Consider the following 19,892-nt stretch of genomic DNA (forward strand, 5'->3'; position numbering starts at 1 on the left):
CTTCTAGTGGAATACAGTGGAAAAATGGTTGAGTATATTGTTATTGTCTGTAATAAGGTGAATTCTCTGAGAAATCTTGTGTGCCTGTACAGCAGAGGGAGGTTCAGGGTGGTGGTTAGTCTGGTGTGATCTCCTCTGCAATGAGTGTCAGGTGCAAGTGATTTGTGGGCTAAATTGATATGTACTAAATGAAAACTAAATTCAAATCAAGTCTGAAGTGGAATGAGTCTATAAGCAGCTTATCTGGAAGAACTTGTGTTACTGTATACAGGTGAATACCAAATACTGATAAGCCCATATTAATCTAGTCTGTATTTTGGACCCAAATAGGAAAAAAAAATCATTAGCCTAACACGGCTTGTTTTCTCAACTAACTTTACCTTGACTTAGAACAGATCCATAAAAGCTGTTCATTTACAAAAGCTTGTGTAGTATTTCTTTTGATTCTAAATTTTGCTAGATTCACACCTAAACATGCATGGCACATTAAAAAGCCAATTGAAAAAAATAATTAAGTGGAGGATTTGTTTGTGAGAGTATCTTGCTTCAGAAATACATGGCCTTTGTGTAGTCTTCACATTAAAGTTCATTTTTAGTGAATTCTATGCCTGAGAAAGGCAAAACAGCAACACAACACAGCATCCTTTGTCACTACCCGATAGGTGATGCTTTGGACGTGCGCTTTTTCCTCTAGCTGCTTTCACACAGCTTGTTTTGGCTTTTATAGGACGTATCTCCCCACTACATGCAAGGTTGTTTCTGGAAATACATTTTTAAAACTCATGTCTGCCATGATTAATGTTGATAACTGGAATGGCACCAAGTGATTGCTGCTTTTTTTCTTCAGTCTTTTCCTTAAACTCTATTAAAAGGCAAAGCACAAATGTACAGCAATTTCCAGCCTTACTCTTCCCCCTGCCCCAACAATTCTTATGTCAATAAGATCTCTCTCTTTGCCTGTTCTGTGTGTCTGTGTGTTGTCATTCCCCCTCCTTATGGCCTTATGGCCACCCTTAATTGAAGCTTACTCTGATCTTCTCATGTGTTAACAGCTTTTATGGGCTCAGCAGTTGCATTGCATTGAACAGAGGTGATCAAGTACAGTTTCTCTAAAAGCAGCTGGCTTGTTTGTTTGTTTCCAGTGTCCTTCCAGCAAAGCATTAAGTGGCCTGGCTCTTGGTGGTACTGCTAAGTATTCTTTACTGGAATCATGCTTTCAAGGCATCTGCACAATGCATTAAATACTTCTGCACAAATGGCGCAAGGGGTGATCATTTAGTATGGAGTGTTATTTCATCTGAGCTTGCCAATAATTTGATAGTAGTACCACTGGGCCAAAGTATGAAGCATGGTAGGGTGGAGCAGGAATAGTAGGAAATTAGGACCAAATACATGGCAGAAACACCAACAGTTCTTTGAATCTGTGTGTTGAACAAAGGCACCTTGTGAACTTTACCCTAGAGTACTGCAGAGGTAGTACTTCCCCTGCTGTAAGGAAGCACTATTCTCAGTCAGCCCTTAGTCTCCATTAGGTGGCTGTAACTGCAGCGTATCAGCTCATGCTTGGTAGTTACCATGCCCCAGTTCTGTGCGGTGCAAACCTCAGCTCCCTCCAGTGTCGGTGAGTCTGTACACTTCTTGTTTTGAAATAGCTCCTGGTACACTCTAAACACCTTTTCCAGCTAGAGTTTTGCTAGGTGCCTTGCCATAGTGAATTAGCTGAAATAAATTGCTTACATGGACTGTGAGTACATGTGTTTTGTTGCTGCATGTTCTTAGTAATCAGTGTATTTTTATGAGCTCTTTTGGGAGCTTTCAGACCCATGTTGTGTAACAAGGAACAGGACTTCTGTATGCAGAAATATTGGAAGCAGCATGATCAGATATTTAGGAAATGTTTATTTTACTCGGAAATGTGCATAGTGACAATTAAGGTTGTACATAATTTTGAAGCTGTCATCTTCTGACTTCTGAGCACTCAAAATTTGTGGGCACAGTGACCACGATTAGTAGTAGCATTCTTACGAGTTTCACATCAGAGAAGACTGAATGTTGAGTGAAGAAATCCACAGAAGGAATCATCGTTTTCCTGCATTTGAAACATGTTGACTTAATTAAAAAACAAACAAACAAAACCCTATTAACAACACTTAGTAAGGTCACAATCTAAAAGCCTTTGAGTGTCAAGGGAATGATCTTGAGTGTAAGATGATGAAAATTTAGGACTTCCTCTGTACATTGGGAGGGGCTGTCTTTGTGAACGTAATTTCAGGGCAGTAACAATTCTTTGTACTTCCTAATGTTCATAGACTGTATTTGTCTTCATTGCTTGCACATTTTCTGTAAATTTTTGGCTAAGCAGCAGTTGAGCAGAAGCTAATAGCTTCTTTCAATTACAGTTTTTAAATCCGGTGCAAAATGCTGAGTGAAATGCATTTTTCAGAAAAGGAGTAACACCATCTGTAAATTAGCACTTCCTTCTGCTACGTAGAGTCAATGTCTAACTTAAACTGTATAAACTAAATGGAGAAAGTTTCCTAGTTTGCTCTTACTTGACCTTTTCTTTGTCTGACACATGGTTTTGTTATTTTAAGTTTTGACTTGTTCAAATAAAAATAAACATTATTAAAATGCTTATACTTTTAATGCCATGTAAGCTGTGCTTCAGTTTTGTACTGCTAGCCATTTAAATAAAGATTCAGTATAGGGCAGGGAGGGGAATCAAAAAGGAGATGAACCTGAAACATATTTCAGCTGGAGTAGTTGTGAACATTTTTCAGATTAATTGACTTTAAAAAGGGAATCTTTCTAGATTTGTCTTCATCTCCCTTTCCTTTCTCCTTGCCTTCAGATCACTGATGATGGTGTCAAATTAGCCTGTAACAGTATGCCTTATTTTTATCTCTGTAAATTACATGAAACTTAAGTCTAGGATAATAGTACGTTAAACACACCTGTTATTGCTGCCTCCGGTAAAACAGAATGTGGAAGTCCATCAGCTTCTTAGACTCTATTTGTCAGCCTGATGCATTTTTGGAATAGAACTTTATCATTTTTTAAGAGAACAGACTTTTGTTTTGTACTTCAATTAATTCAGAAGAATTCCAGTGTCTTTGTAAAGTGAGCTTGTTTTGAATAGTACTTTAAAGGTAGGAAATTATTAACAAGGTTATTTATGTAATTTTCATCAGCACAAATGCACATAAGCCTTCTGCACATATTAATAAAGGCTTTAAACCTTGACTAGACCTTTTGACTGATCCATTGTACACTTGGTTTTTTGTTCTGCGTCATACCTCGTAGTGTAAATACATGCTGAAACAGTGTGTTCAAATATTAAGCTTTGATGCTACCTCAGGTTGCATTTTTAACTTTTACCTGCTTGCTGTTTTTGTAAAGGAGGTGACCATTTAATTCTACATTTAGTATCTTCTGTTTACTTTATGGTGCTTTAACAATGAACAGAGAATGCTTTCTGGTCTTACCATTTTGGTATGCTGGCATCTGATCAGAGGTTTATGTTAAGATTTTAGCAAAGTTAGTACATGGTTTGTAAAGATGTACCTGGAAATAGTTATTGACAAGACTGATGCAGAAAATTAAGATGACTGCCATTAAGTGCAGCCAGAAAACGAGACTTTTTGAGTCCTGTTTCCTCACCACTTACTGCAGTAGATCTCTATAGGCAACAGTCTTGACTTAACTCCACATCCCCTGGAGAGCTCTGTTCATTGCAGTACTCTGCTTTCTTCATCACAGCTCATCGGTGTACCAGAGCCTCGTATGCAGGACACTGCCAGCTCCTTTGCGGTCTCCTGCTTGTTCATGTGTGTGAGAAGGAGAGTGTGCTCTGGCTGGTTTTAAACCAAGCACTTGGTGGTTGCTGGCTGAGTTTGAATACAAATAATCAAGTTCAGCTGACCTAACATCAGAAGTCTCTAATGTGGATTTCTCCTCTGGCTGCCTGTTTCTGTGAGATTTCCTCATCTGTGGCGCTGTCATACTCCCATGTTAATTATTTGAGCTGGCTGTCTTTTTCCTGATGAAATGATCGTTAGTGGCCTGTTGAAAGCAACTGCATGTAGAGGAGGAGTGAAGGAGTTCACAGAGGAAATGGAAGTTGCAACTAATGTCCTTTCTGCAATGTACAATGCTTAGATGGGAGAAACTGTCCTCCACTTCCACGGAACAAAGCAGCTTGATCTTTCATTGTGTTACTGGACGTCCCTCCTTGTGCTGGGTGGCAGTGTGCTCCTTTCTGGAGAGAGTCCTTGCTACAGATCGGGCCAGCGTCAGAAGCAAACAGAGAAGGAGAAGCAGCGGGCAGTGTGAAACAGACTGCTTAGGAGTATTTGGGGCATGAAAACTGCTGAAGGGTTCAGACGGACTGAAGCATAAGGAACTGTTTATGTAGCTGGTTCATGTGGTGGTTAGCAGCAGGTTGCTCAGTGCAGCTAGTAGGTGTGGACAGTTTTTGTTCCAAACGGGAGGAGGGTGTGCTGTCCTGCTCTGTGCTGTCCTCACATGGAAGATTTTGTTGGTTCAGTCCAACCCTATGTAACACAGGGGTGGTGAACAGATGAGCTGCTCATGTGGTGCTGTTCTTCTACCAATGCAGCTGTACCTACTTTGGTACTGTTGGATTTGTTGGTACTTTGCACTTATACAAATAGTTGCTTTGCACTTATAGAAATAGTTGCTTTGCTGTGGAGTAACAGCAGGGTTGCCTTTCTTGATTTTTAGTAAAATCTTTATTTGCACAATCTTATCAATATATCAAAGCAGAGAGAAATGAAAGAAAGGAGTTTATACCAGAGTTGTTATAAACTTGTTAACTGGTTTGTAGGCCAAGTGATTCATGTAACTTCATATTGTATTTCCTTATGTTAAAACAAATATGTAGATTTAATGATGTTCAGTTGGACTAAGACATACTTACCCAGACAGCGTACCTCCAATTTTCTGTGCAGTCTTCTGTGCTCAAAGTCTTGGATTAGGATTGCCTCTTCTCTGAGAAGACTGGATGCTGTAAAGTCATGGCGAGGTCTGCTGACATTTGTGAATTGTGCACCTAGCCAAATTTTGCTATCCAGTATCTCCAAAGCCATGTAGATCACAAGATTTCAGGCAGAATTGATTAAGGTAAAATCGGTGCATCGCTACTCAGATTTAAAAGAAAAAAATAATCCCCCCCTCAAATGTGTGCAAAATTTTCAAACTTATTTAAAAAAAATGCTGTTTAAGTATATTTTTAGTAATGGAGAGGTCCTGTGCGTTTTACTTTATAATTAGACCTGTTTAATGCCCCCTGAAACATGCTTGTAATCTGTTTTACCAGTAAATCAACAACTGTTACAAGAAATCAATAAAATGAAACCGTTTTAGAGTAACTTCACTGTTTTGTACTGTTCGGCCTTGACTTTTAAGTTGAGCAGTGTGAGTTGTTTGCCTTCCTTTAAAAATGTTGAAACTGAATTTAATTTATTTTTCATATGTTAATTTTATTGTCTTGGAGAGTTGCAATATTTTCTACATTTAGCTCATATTTTAAAATAATCTTACTATTGAATACTGTGTTCTAGGCATTGTCTACTCCTATCTATTTAAAATGAGTAAGAAAAAAAGGTGAATGTACAATGAAAATAGACCTAGCTTTTGCATAATTTGGATCCATGTGAAATTTTCAGCTTGAGAATGGATTCCTAACATCAACAATTTTCATACTGAATGAAAACTGGGATCAATTTATAGTTTGTGACACTCTTGTTTCTTAAAGTTAACTTATGGCTGATGTATTTCAGAACAAAAATTGAAAATATTTTTAAAATCTCAAAAGATTTGGTTGCCTTCCAGTGTTAACTTGGGTACTGCATGAGGTCATAGTTACATGTTCTGAACTGTAGCTTTTTATTCCATGTTTTGCTTTCAAGTTGAGTTAGTACATGGTATGTTTAAATGCTTTAGGAGAGACGTGTGGTGCATCTCATAGTCTTCAGAAAAGAAATCAGGATTGTCTTTAATGTCCTCTGTTAAGCTTCACGGTGGGAGGTCTTTGTAAGATTTCTTTCTCCAAATATCAGAATATCCATCTCCAAAGTTAATGTACTTCAACGGAAAATCACTGCTCTTCAGAACCCTAGGTAGGCTTGAACACTCCACCTTAAAAATAAATTATTGCTGAAAGTATATAGTAACATATAAAATCAACTTGTTATTGCAGATATTTGAAGGTTTAGAGTATAATAAATTAAACGAAAGGTCCATCTTAGAGAGATGAAATATGACATGACCTCCAAACTGGAAGTTTTTATCTGACTGTTAGACTTTGGCAGTATTTGCCAATGGAAGGATCAGTCTAAACATGTATTTGGTGTCTTTTTAATGTGTGCATTTTGTTTTACCTTTTTTTTCCCCACTGTGTCTGTTATTGGCCAGTGCTGGTGAGACTATAATTGGCTAGATGGCATAAGGCAGATTGGTGGTCTAATCTATGACCAGGTAGAGGACAGGCTATTGCTAAGCTATAGAAAACTCTTTTCCTGTAGGAAGAAGTAAAATATTTCTAGAACAGGTGTAAATGAGAATATAAATTTTAAACGTTTTTCTGATTTTGCAGTTGTAGAGGCAGCATATATAGAGGTGGGATAGGTGTGAACAGCTTTTTAGTTGCTTAAACACTTGCTAACTTTGGTGAACTGTAGTCGCATTCAGTGAAGCAGGTAATAATTTATATAGAAGGCAGCTATACTTCAGCTTCTTAGGAATCTAAAGATCAGAGCCAATATTGTATTGGGCAGCCTGTAAAGCCCCAGTCAGAATTATTTTATATATATTATTTTGAGAGCAAGTGGCATAATAGGCTATTAGTTTTCTGACTAGAGAAACTGTCCTTTCTTTTAAAATGTCACAGACATTGAAAGTGAAAATACTAATTTTACACAAAAATGTGTACACACTATCTCTAATGCAGCATTTGAAAGATTTCAGTCTTGGCTGTTTCTTTTATGCCACCAGGGGGCATGGAACTACAGGTTTTTTTTCCTTTCTAGCATCCCGTAATCTACATATTGATTTCCTGTTGTTCCCAGTTCATCTATGTTATAAGTTTCTAGTATTTGTCTTTAAAATGTTGAGATTCTAGGATGTTGGCTGTACATCTCAATTAGCTTAATCTGGATCTGTTGTCAAAATACATTTTTGTGTTTTGGGAAGCAATAACTGTTTGCCTGTGTTGCATGTTAAAACCTGTTGTTATTTTCAGGATTTATCAATCTAAGCAAAAACCCAAAGCAGTGAGTCAGCAGTTTATACAGCCCAGAAAATAAGGGGACAAACTTAGCAACAGTTTAAAAAATACTAAAACATGTCTTCTGCAGAATTACAAAGAACTTCCATAAAGATAGAATTAGAGGAATGACCACTTAGTAGAACCCAAAAGGCTGATTGGTGTCTCTTGGTAAGGTCTGGTTTTTTTATTCCTGCAGACTTCTCAAAGGGAACAGAATGTAAAAGTCACAATTTAGAAAGGAGGCTTAATCCTTTGCAAACTATAGCCTAACTACAGAAGTTGGAATTTGCCACTTAAAAGGAAAATGCAAAGACCCCAAGTGAATTGTCGTCAAAGGGGAAAAAAGTGTCAAATACAGATGTTGTGTCTAATATTATTCTGTATAACTTAGGAAATAGGGCATCGGTTCTAGGAAGAAGTTTAACTTGTCATTAAAATCAGAGGCCACAGAGTCTGCTGAATCAATGTTATGTGTTGAATGTAATGGGTAAAATGTAAATGACTGAAGCTGCAGAAGGTTTTGTTGTAATGACAGAGTCATGAAAAAAAAACTCATAGATTGTATATTTTGGGGCCTGACTTTAATAATAGGAAGTGACTGGCTTTTTGTTCTCCATCTTATTATTGTTAGGTTGAAGTCAGTCTGAGGCAAGAAAGAAAGAAATTATTTTTAAGACAAAATATCCCTAAAAACACGTTTAATAGTCTGGCCTTTTGTGATTCTGTAAAAGCGAACATATTCATGCCAGAAAAAAAGCATATCTCAAATAATTTGGAAGGAGTGGCTAGTACATGAGAGGGCAGCGGCATTTCCTGGTATCTTGTTCTGTCCATCTTGTATTCCAACAATACAGTGATTAGATGCTATTAAATTGCTTTGTGGTATCTGTCTAGCCTTCCAAGTTGCTTTGGGAGATACATTGACTTCTTTCAATTCACGTAGATGTTTTTCTATATCGTTCCTCTTGTGGTGCACACTAGAATCATATATAAAATCCTGTTGTTTGGCAACTGAATATGACCTTCTGTCTAAGAGTAGTATCAGTTTGAGCTGTCTTTTATGGATAATCTTGATGTTTGTATTGGTCCGATTACACATATTATTACTATGATCAGGCTGTTAAGGGATCTTTTACTCTCCTTTAAGTGCTTTTGTTAATTTCTCTCTAAATTTCACTGAAAATAAGAAACTCAGTATTTATTGAAATAGTATTTTGCATGTGGAGGGGAAACCTAAAATGTATACATCCTGTTAATCCCATCATGATGTGACTGCCTTCTAAAAAAGACTTTCTCTTTGGTATTCTGATGTGATGATAAATGAAAAGATCATATGTTTTCAAATCTGTGAAAGACATGAGAAAAGTTGAAGTTGGCATGATTGGTACTTGAAACAGTGTGACCTTTTAAGAATATCTTTGTATCACTGATTCAATCTTGTGCTGCAAATGAAAGTTCATAGTGGAAAATATAACTTTTGCTCTTTTCTCTTATTCTGAAAGGAGAAGGTTTCATATGTTGGTTCAATTTTATTAATTTGTCTTTACATAAAATACAGAATGAAGATTTATTTGATGTTTTTTGTGTGATTATGTTCTATTGTGAAATTGACTTTTTAAAATTCTATCAAGAATTTGTCTGAGAAATAATTAAACTTTTCTTTTTTTACAGGGTCAGCTTTCAATACTGCAAGAAAAAATAGATCATTTAGAACGCTTGTTAGCAGAAAATAATGAGATTATTTCAAACATACGAGATTCTGTGATCAATCTGAGTGAATCAGTAAAGGATGGTCAAAAAAATCCAGAGGCTATAAACTTCAGTCAAGGATCTGTCTCTGAGCTCTTTCCTTCTGCCTCAGTCTTGCTTGCAGTTGATTCTGAGGATTGTTTGTTTGCTTCAAAAAGTGGAAGTCATGGTTCAGGTGTCCAGGTAAGCAAGTATGTCTTTCTCCTTTATGCTGCTGGACTACTAGCTGTCATTACCTTTTAATTCTGAAAATGTCTAATTACTGGTAAAAACTTGATACTGAGCTCCTAATCTAAGACCTAATAGAATTGTTCGAGTGACTTGTGTTTACCAGGTATTACGAAACTGCTCATTACCTTTTAATTCTGAAAATGTCTAATTACTGGTAAAAACTTGATACTGAGCTCCTAATCTAAGACCTAATAGAATTGTTCGAGTGACTTGTGTTTACCAGGTATTACGAAACTGCTCATTTTTCCCTTTTTTTAAACTCCAGAAATTGAATAGTGATTATGAAGAGCCAACATTTCAGAAAGTTTAAAAGTTCTTAACTCTTTTCTGTTTGGGCTTTTTTTATTATACTCAGATTATTGTCCAGTACTATCAGAAAGTCTTTGGAAAGAATTTATCTGAGAGCCTTGTTCAGTTGCCAGAAATTGCTCTAAAATTTGTGACAAATAAACTGGAAATAGTGGATAATCTTGATTTAAATAGGGTTTACATTTTAGAGGTATGAGTGCAGATGGGTCTTGATGAGGAGGTGAAGAATGTTCCAGAAGAAATAATTTAAAAAAAACCTCAGGTACTGTGTTCTCTCCGGAATGCTACTTCTGTATTTCAGTATTCTTGTGTGTCTCCAGTTTGTATAAGCACTTTGATCAGAAAGGAGGAACATATACCATGTTGACTGGTTGACATGAACTGTGGAGGCTGAAGTTTGTAAAGTCACTTCAAGTTGAATTTATTTTGCTTTCTGGTGATGCTTGTGAGTTTGTGGACTCTTACATATTCAGTTTTAATGGAGTGTTTCAGGAGTGCTGAGAATACAGTGTGAAGTTTGTGATCTGTACTGTTTTTGGGAGTCATGTGGGAGCACTATAAATATTCATAGTACTCTAAAGCAAAGATTAAATTTTGAGGTCCAGCTTTCTTATTCCAAATGTGAAAGTATTTCTATTGCAGGAGAAAGACAGTGGAATTAAGATGAATAAGTGCACATATTAGAACAATTGTAACCTCTGATGTATCATTCATAATGCCTTTAAGCTCTTCAGGGTTAGGCACCACTTTAATATGTCTTTTACAGAGAAAGTAGGTTTTTTTTTGAAGTCACTATCTGCCTTGTTCACAATTCTAATATACATTAAGACTTCTGTGCAAGAAAGTAAAGCATGTGGTCCTATGATTACATGTTTTCCAGTCACTGGATTGTTAACAGGTTATTCCTTGTACAGTCTGTTACCATATAAAGTGATGTGCTTTTTTAGGTGCATTGGAAATAAATTATAGTAAATGTGAATTGTGAATTTTGAGGTAAAATTTTTGATGCTTAAAAGTTTTTTGAGACTTAAAAGTCTTGGACGTGTTAACCGGTTATGAATGGAAGGAGAACAGTTTAAGCAAAGACGTTTTACATGTTTTGCTTCACATTTGCAGAATGTCAGAACACATAACTACTATCAGCTAATGTACCTACCTAATGGTAGGCTGTAGTGGTGAAACTGCTTTTTCATAGTTTACTTTTAAGGTTATATGCATGTACTTAAGTAACAAATGTAGCAGGTAATATTCTTCATGCTGTTCCCCTACTCACACTTTCTTGTCTTGTATTGCACAGGGAGGGAAAGCTCTAATGTTCTTCGTGTCATTGCATTAGTACCTTGTGCTCAGCAGGTTATCCACCATCATCATTAAGTCACTTTAATACCACTTCTGTATACAGCCTCTCATCCTACAAGTCTCACCCGCATTTCAGTTGTGGAATCTAAGACCTTAACTTTAGCAGAATTCTTGTAACACCACATTAATGAGCTGATCTAAATTACTGTATTTGAATACAGTTTTACTACTTAATACTTTGCCAGGCATGATGTATTCTGCAAGCTCAGTTAATTTATTTTCTTCTCAATTTTTTTTTGTTTTTGTAAAGACTTGAGAAATTCTGAGTAGGTTAATTGGACCATTTTTTTTTAATTTAATTTAATTTTTTTTTAAATTCTGAAACCCAGCTTGTTAAGTGCTAATTACCTGCTGTTCATAAACATTACCTTAAACCTCCAAGTTTGGACCTTACCTTTTTCATGATTGTCTTTTAAATGGGTGTATGAGAATGAAATGAGAGACTAGAAAGAAGTAAGAGCTAGTATAAGTGAGACATAGTGTTTGGATAAAAATCACTTTAGAGAATGAAGGCAAAAGAGGCTTCACTGAATAAATTATGGGAGTTCATTATAGTCTGATGTAATGGACAAACCACTATATGAATGCATTCAAATAGAGATTAAAAACCTTTGTGATATTTCAGTAAGAAATATTACCAGGACTTGCTACTCAGAGATGTATTTTCTTTCCTTAAATCGGACTAAACAAGTTACTATTGACATGAAATCCAAAAGATTCTTGGATAGGATAGCAAAAGGATTTTTTTCATGGAGGAATTCTAAATGAAGAAATTGTATACTTTGTTCCTTGTGGTGTTTGTAAGTAGGTAGAAAATTGTAATAGAGCTGGCCACTGAAAATAACACTGAATTGATGTAATTCAAATAAAATAGAAAACTAATGTATACTTTTTTCAAAAGATAAAAATGGAGCTAGGTAATAAAGCCAACAAAATTAAGAACTCTGCATTAAATATCACAGAATCACAGAATCACTAGGTTGGAAAGGACCTTCAAGATCATCAAGTCCAACCATTAATCCAGCGCCACCATGTCCCCTAAACCATATCCTGAAGTGCCACATCCATATGTTTTTTGAACACTTCCAGAGATGGCGACTCCACCACCTCCCTGGGCAGCCTGTTCCAATGCTTGACCACCCTCTCAGTGAAGAAATTTTTCCTAATATCCAATCTAAACCTCCCCTGGCACAGCTTGAGGCCATTTCCTCTTGTCCTATCACTGGTTACTTGGGAGAAGAGGCCAACACCCTCGTCGCCACAACCCCCTTTCAGGTAGTTGTAGAGAGTGATAAGGTCTCCCCTCAGCCTCCTCTTCTCCAGACTAAACAACCGCAGTTCCCTCAGCCCCTCCTCATAAGACTTGTGCTCCAGACCCCTCACCAGCTTCGTTGCCCTTCTCTGGACACGCTCCAGCACCTCAACGTCCTTCTTGTAGTGAGTGGCCCAAAACTGAACACAGTATTCAAGGTGCGGCCTCACCAGTGCCGAGTACAGGGGCACAATCACTTCCCTACTCCTGCTGGCCACACTATTCCTGATACAGGCCAGGATGCTGTTGGCCTTCTTGGCCACCTGGGCACACTGCTGGCTCATGTTCAGCCGGCTGTCAACCAGCACCCCCAGGTCCCTTTCCGTCGGGCAGCTCTCCAGCCACTCCTCCCCAAGCCTGTAGGGTTGCATGGGGTTGTTGTTATTTTTAAATTAATTATTTAAAAATCAAATATTATTTAATTAAATAATTAATGTTTAATTATTTAATTAAACAATATTTTTATTAAACCTCATACAGTTGACCTTGACCCATTGATCCAGCCTGTCCTGATCCCTCTGCAGAGCCCTCCTACCCTCCAGCAGATCAACACTCCCACCCAACTTGGTGTCATCTGCAAACTTACTGAGGGAGCACTCGATCCCCTCATCCAGATCATCAATAAAGATATTGAACAAGACCGGCCCCAGAACCGAGCCCTGGGGAACACCGCTTGTGACCGGCCGCCAGCCGGATTTAACGCCGTTCACCACAACTCTCTGGGCTCGGCCATCCAGCCAGTTCCTCACCCAGCGAAGAGTAAACCTGTCTAAGGCACGAGCCGCCAGTTTCTCCAGGAGAATGCTGTGGGAGACGCTGTCAAAGGCTTTACTAAAGTCCAGGTAGACAACGTCCACAACCTTTCCCTCATCCACTAGGTGGGTCACCTGGTCATAGAAGGAGATCAGGTTGGTCAAGCAGGAATTGCCTTTCATGAACCCATGCTGGCTGGGCCTGATCCCTTGGTTGTCCTGCAGGTGCCCTATGAGCACTCTCAAGACCAACCGCTCCATAATCTTCCCCGGTACAGAGGTCAGGCTGACAGGCCTGTAGTTCCCAGGATCCTCCTTCCAGCCTTTCTCGTTGATGGGTGTCACATTGGCAAGCCTCCAGTCTTCTGGGATCTCCCCTGTTAACCAGGACTGCTGATAAATGATGGAGAGTGGCTTGGCAAGCTCCTCCGCCACTTCTCTCAGTACTCTCGAGTGGATCCCATCAGGCCCCATAGACTTGTGGGTGTCTGGGTGGTTTAACATGTCCTTGACTGCTTCTTCCTGGATTATGAGGAGTATATTGTGCTCTCCATCCCCATCTTCCAGTTCAGGGGGCTGAATACCCTGTGGATACCTGGGCTGGCTATTAAAGACTGAGGCGAAGAAGGCATTAAGTACCTCAGCCTTGTCCTTGGAGACAATGTTCCCCGCCATATCCAGTAGGGGATGGAGATTCTCCTTGCCTCTCTTTTTGTTGTTAATATGTTTGTAAAAACATTTTTTGTTATCCTTTACGACTGTAGCCAGACTGAGCTCTAGCTGGACTTTTGCCTTTCTAATTTTGTCCCTGCTTGACCTAATGAGATCCTTGTACTCTTTGTGAGTTGCCTGCCCCTTCATATGGTCATGACCTGACACTTTTTTAGGTCATTAGTTCAAGCACTATCTGGAATTTGTGTTCAAAGAAGATAGAATTCTCAACAGCCATCATGGTGAGCTGGAAGGTCTTTTAACTGATACGGTGAGGTGTCTCCTCTCTTGTCCTTCTCAACTACTGAAGCATCTAACATTGTGCTTAGTAATGTTGCTCCTTTTAAAAATGAGGCATGAATCACTTTAAAAAAGGTGGCCTGAAGAGGCACGAACTGTGCTTTTATTTCTTCTGTGCAGTAGTTTAGTGTTCACTGAGGTAAGTGTTGTGATGTTTGTCCAAGGTTTCATCTGTTTGAGTCCCTCAATATAAAGAAAGAATAAGCCCATAGAGGAAAAAAAGACAACTGATAAGTTTTCAAATGTTTTAATTCAAAAGCTTGTATCAACATGACTCTAACTTCTGAAGCAGCCATAATGAAGACAGGCAGCATCCTTTTGGAATTTCTATTGGTCTGCTGGTCTTACTATAGTGCTTACTATATCAGTATTTTATACTTGGAAATGAACTTAAAATATGTCCAGGAAATACTTTTCTTTGACCATTTTTGCTTCTTGTTGACTAGGTACTTGGAACTTATTCTTCACTTGCAGTCATGTAACCTGGTCAAGTGATGATGTAATTTGTAATTAATCCTTTGCACAATTCTTACTGAGAATGGTGTTATATGAAAGATAAAAATAACATAGCATCTGTCTTCTGGATGCCTTGGATTCTGATTAACCTTTGAATCACAGAATGACTGAATGTTTAAGGTTATCAGGGACCTCTGGAGGTCACCTGGTCCGACCCCCTGCTCAAGCAGGGTCACCTAGAGCCAGTTGTCCAGGACTCTGTTCAGCTGGCTTTTGAATATCTCCAAGGATGGAGATGGTACAACCTCTCTGGGCAACCTGTGCCAGTGCTCAGTCACCCTCACAGGGAAAAAGTATTTCCTGATGTTCAAAAGGATCCTCCTGTGTTTTAGTTTGTTCCCACTGCCATTTATCTTGTCACTGGGCACCACTGAAAAGAACCTGTCTCTTCCTTCTCTGCATTCTTTCTTCAAGTATTTGTACACATCGATAAGATTCCTCCAAGCCTTCTCTAGGCTAAACAGTCTCAACTCTCTCAGACTTTTCTCATAGGCGACCTGCTCCAGTCTCTTCATCTTGGTGGCCCTTTGCTGAACTTTCATCAGTGTGTCCATGTGTCTCATCTTTCCAGGGATCAAGGTGAGGCTGACCAGCCTGTAGTTCCCTGGGTCCTCCTCCTTGCCATTCTTGAATATAGGAGTGACATTGCTTTCCTCCAGTCCTTGGGCACTTCTCCTAATCTCCAAGAGCATTCAAAGGTTCTTGAGAATGTCCTTGCAGTGACATCAGTCAACTCCCTCAGTACTTGTGGGTGCAGCCCATTAGGGCCCATGGACCTGTATGCCTAGTTTGTTTAAGTATGACCCTGACCTGGCCCTTTTCCACCAAAGGCACATCTACCTTTCTCCAGACTTTTTCCCCTGATTTCTGGGGCCTGGAATTCCTGAAGGCTGGTCTTCCTGGTAAAGGCTGCGGCAAAGAAGCCGCATGTCCTGTCACCAGGTCCCCCATCTCCTTCAACAGTGTGCCCTAGCCTTCCTTTTGTCACCTGTATACTTACAGAAGCCCTTTCTGTTGCCTTTGACATCCCTTGCCAGAGTCTTCCTTGCCAGAGTCAATTCCATTTGGACTTCAGCTTTCCTAACTTAATCCCTGGATGCTCAGACAGTGTGTCTGTATTCTTCCTGCATTATCTGACTCTGGTTCTGCCCTCTGTATGTTTCCTTTCTGTGTTTGAGTTTTGCCAGGAGCTTCTTGATCATCCATGCAGGCAGGCCTCCTGCATTTTTGTCTGACTTTTTACTTGTTGGGATGGACTGCTTTTGAGCTTGGAGGAGGAGCTTGACTATTAACCAGTTTTCTTGGGCCCCTTTTCCCTCCAGGGTCTTATCCTGTGGGACTCTGCTGAGCAAAGAGGCTGAAGTCTGCTATCCTGAAGCCCAGTGGTGTGATCTTGCTTTTTGCCCTCCCTCCCTCCTTTCAGGGTGCTGAATTTCACTATCTAATGGTCATTGCAGCCAAGGCTACCTTCGCCTTCACAGCCCCAATAAACCTCTCGTTGTCAAGTATGAGGTCCAGCAGAGCACCTCTTCTCACTGGCTTTTCCATCACTTGGGTTAGGAATTTGTCATTGATGCAATCCAGAAACCTCCTTGATTGTTTATGCCCTGCTGTGCTGTTCTTCCAGCACATAACAGTATGGTTGAAGTTTCACATGGGGACTAGGTCCTGCAAATGTGAGGCTGCTCCTACCTGCCTGTGGAGGGCCTCATGGACTTGTTATTCCTGGTCAGGTGGCCTATAGCAGACATCCACTACAATGTCACCCATGCTGATCTGCTTTTTAGGCCTTGCCTATAAGCTCTCAGCTTGCTTCTCACCCATCTGCAGACAGAGCTCCTTGCACACCAGCTGCTCTCTCACAGAAAGGCCAGCTCTACCTCCTTGTCTTCCTGGCCTGTCTTTCCTCAAGAGCTTGTATCCCTCAATCCCCATTGTAACTTTACAGTCACTAGCTCCAAGGCCAATTATTGGCCTGTACTGTGGGTATCCTCCTTCCACACCCCTACCCCTCACTTGGTGGGATTGCAGAGAACACAACCTGGGCCTCCGTGACCTTGATTACCACCCCGAGAGCTCTGTAGTCATTTTTGGTACAGTCTGGATTGCCTCTGGCAGTATCATTGCTACCCACATGGAAGAAAAACAAGGGGTAGTAGTCAGCAAATTGGACAAGCTTCGACAGTTCCCCTACAGCATCCTGGATCCAGGCCCCTGGCAGGCAGCAAACCTCTCTAGATGGTGGGTCGGGTCACTGAGCTAGTTATTTCAGGCAACTGTTGATTAAGGTACCAATATCTATTTCCTGAATTGCAGTTTCCGGCTCTTGAGCTCATAATCACAGGAGTATGGTTTGAGATAGCTGTAACATAGTAGATGTTAGGGAAAAAATTGTTATGGACTGCAAAAATTGGTATCTTGCAGACTGCAGAAAGTTGCTTGTGAAATTTGGGCTCCATCCATGAGAAAAACTCATAGGCCTGTAGGCAATTCCATAGAATCATGGAATCATTTGGCTTAGAAGGGACCTTTAAAGGTGATCTAGTCCAACCCCCCTGCAATGAGCAGGGACATCTTCAACTAGGTCAGGTTACTCAGAGCCCTGTCCTACCTGACCTTGAATGTTTCCAGGGATGGAGCATCTACCAGTGCTCTGGGCAACCTGTTGCAGTGTTTCACCACCCTCATTGTGAAACATTTCTTCCTTATATCTAGTCTAAACCTGCCCTCTTTCAGTTTAAAACTGTTACCCTTTGTCCTGTCACAACAGACCTTGCTAAAAAGTCAGTCCCCATCTTTCTTAGAAGCCCCCTTTAAGTACTGGAAGGCTGCAATATTAGGTCTCCCTGGAGCCTTCTCTTCTCCAGGCTGAACAACCCCAACTTCTCAACCTTTCTTTAAGAATTTTCAATTTTTAAACAAATAACGTTTTCATGGTTGAAATGTCAGAGGAGTTTATCAGTCTTAAGGTCAATCATTGGTAACTGGCACGTTTACAGAGTATGCACTTAATTTTAATTTTCTTCAGAAAGTTACATTTCACAGAAAAATTACAGTTCCTCAAAATACAATTTTAAAAAAGCAAGAAAATATGGTATTGGGCTAATTTAAATGTAACCCTTATGTAGTCCCTTCAAGCTGGCCATTCAGAACGCATATATCTGTAAGTATTACACCTGTATTTTCTATTAAGCAATGGAAAATACATTCCATTATCCAAAGGTAGATGCAATCCTGGTGGAGCAGTGACGTGACAAGAAGATCTCATACAGGCCATAGATATCTAGCGTATGGACATTGTAGGCGCGACTGAGGCTCTGCTAGTTCTAGGTGGCTTGTATTCCGATCTGACATTACTTACTTTTTTTTGTATCTTAAGCTGAAGGCCTGTTGTGGGTTGAGGTTGGCTGGCTGCCAGACACCAACGCAGCCAAGGTCAACCCACTGCCGTCCTTTTTTGGCACCCAATCTGGGGCTTGAGGAATGAGACATAAGGACAATAATTGGAAGTGGTAATGGCCAAAACTTGAATTGGACATTGCCAGAGTGAAATAACTGTGGGGGTTCTTTTGTTGTTATAATGAGATGAAGGGACAAGGGGTGGAGTTTTTTTGTGTGTTTAAAATTTCCACTTTTTCAGTGTTGTTATGTCACTTTGATGTGGCAATTTTCTTTCACAGGTGGAGCTAAAGTCTGTGAAGAGTGTGTGATGAATGTATATTTTATCAGCTGTTCTTAAATGTGTGTTTCACAGAAGTAAGGGTGGAATGTACTGGGTGGAGGTGCCCAGGTGTTGGCAGTGGGGGCTTCCAGGGGTGGTTTCTGTGAGGAGAGGCCAGTGCTGCACTGTGCTGGACACAGCTGTTCCAGTCAGCTCCAAAACAGACCCCCTGCAGGCTACAGCCAAGTCCTCCATCAGCAAGGGTATAGCACCTCTGGGAGAACGTATTTTAGGAAGGGGGAAAACATTGCATGGCACAGTGGTATTAAGAAAAAAAAGTGGGAGAAACAAACCCTGTGAACACCAAAGTCATTGAAGAAGGAAGGGGAGAAGGTTCTCCAGCCACTGGAGCAGGTGGAGGAGACCATTGTGGAGCAAGTATTTCCCTGCAGCCCATGGAAGACCCTATGCTGGAAAAGGTAAATATTTTTAGAAGGATCTGTGGCCCATGGGAAATCTACACTGGAGGAATCCCTAAAGGACTGTAGCTTGTGGAAGGGACCCCATGCTGGCAGAGAGGAGCCATTATGGACTGACTGTAACCCTTATACCCCTGCACCACTTGTGGTAGGGGGCATGGAAGAGTTGGGAACAAAGGAGTGAAGTTGAACTGGACTAGAAAAGGGGTGGGGAGAAGGTCTTTTAGTTTTGTTTTTGTTTCTCAATATACAACTCTATTGTAATTAGCAATAAGTTAATGAAATGTTCCACAAGTCAGGTCTGTTTTGTCTGTCATGGTAACTGGTAAGTGATCTCCCTGTCTTTATCTTGACCCATGAACTTTTAATCCTATTTCTGCCTCTGTCCTGTTGAGAAGGGAGTGCGAGCAGGTGGGTGGGGGTTTGGCAACCATCCAGGGTCAACCCATCACGAGGCCTTAATTTTTTTAGTCAGATGCTTGTTTCAGATGTCTGTATTTTTCTGAAGTTTCCTAGCAGGACAGAAACCAACTTGCCACCGTAACATTTTAACTCTTGTGTGTTCATGTCATAAATTACTTCTGTAAGCTATTTTTGTGGAAGTGAAATGTTTGTTGAGAAAATTTGTCAGGTGTACAATTGTATTCTAACATGGCGTTGGAACTAAACTAAAGTTTAGTTCATGTTTTTTAAACTACAGAGCCAGTAAAAGACTTGTCTAGGTGATAATTCATGTCCATAAAGTTTGCCGCCTTTCCTAAAGATGATAATTCATGTCCATAAAGTTTGCCGCCTTTCCTAAAAAGTGGACCAGAGCATTAAAAAAAAAAAACAAAACAACCAGTTGGAAATGGTAACTTTGGTCTAAACTCACACTAGGAGATTCTCTTTGAGGCTATCTGTTGGTATCTAAGTTTCATAGAAACCTGTTAAAGTAACTCTAGAGTTGCTTTATTTACCTGTAACATTCTTATTTGCATTGACAAGTGAAATTTGTCCTTCCATGTATAATTAGTGTACTGGGCAACAGTAAATATATAAGGAGCTTTGTTATAGCAATTGGCTATATTTCTGAAGGTTTTCCTGTGATAGTTTCTTTCAGTTCCCTTTTCTGAGTTTGACTTTTGCCTCAATCTCGCTCATGTTGCCATCCTTTCTTACTGCTTACTTAGTTTGTCCTCTTCATCTTCTGCATTCCCCTATTTAGTGTATTACGCTATTGTGT

General features: G+C 39.8%; 1 protein-coding gene across 1 annotated transcript in view; it reads left to right on the top strand.

Annotated features, from left to right (window-relative positions):
* Positions 1-19,892, top strand: part of MAN2A1 (mannosidase alpha class 2A member 1) — a gene marked incomplete at its 5' end in the record, with an annotated part of 122,262 nt that overhangs the window by 3,591 nt on the left and 98,779 nt on the right. The window contains one exon of the mRNA XM_082013450.1: positions 8,960-9,220. Coding sequence (XP_081869576.1) covers positions 8,960-9,220 — 261 coding nt within the window. The remainder of the gene's footprint in view (positions 1-8,959; positions 9,221-19,892) is intronic.

This window comes from Phaethon aethereus (genome assembly GCF_964289735.1).
Source record: "Phaethon aethereus genome assembly, chromosome: Z".
In the NCBI taxonomy this organism is placed as follows: Eukaryota; Metazoa; Chordata; class Aves; order Phaethontiformes; family Phaethontidae; genus Phaethon; species Phaethon aethereus.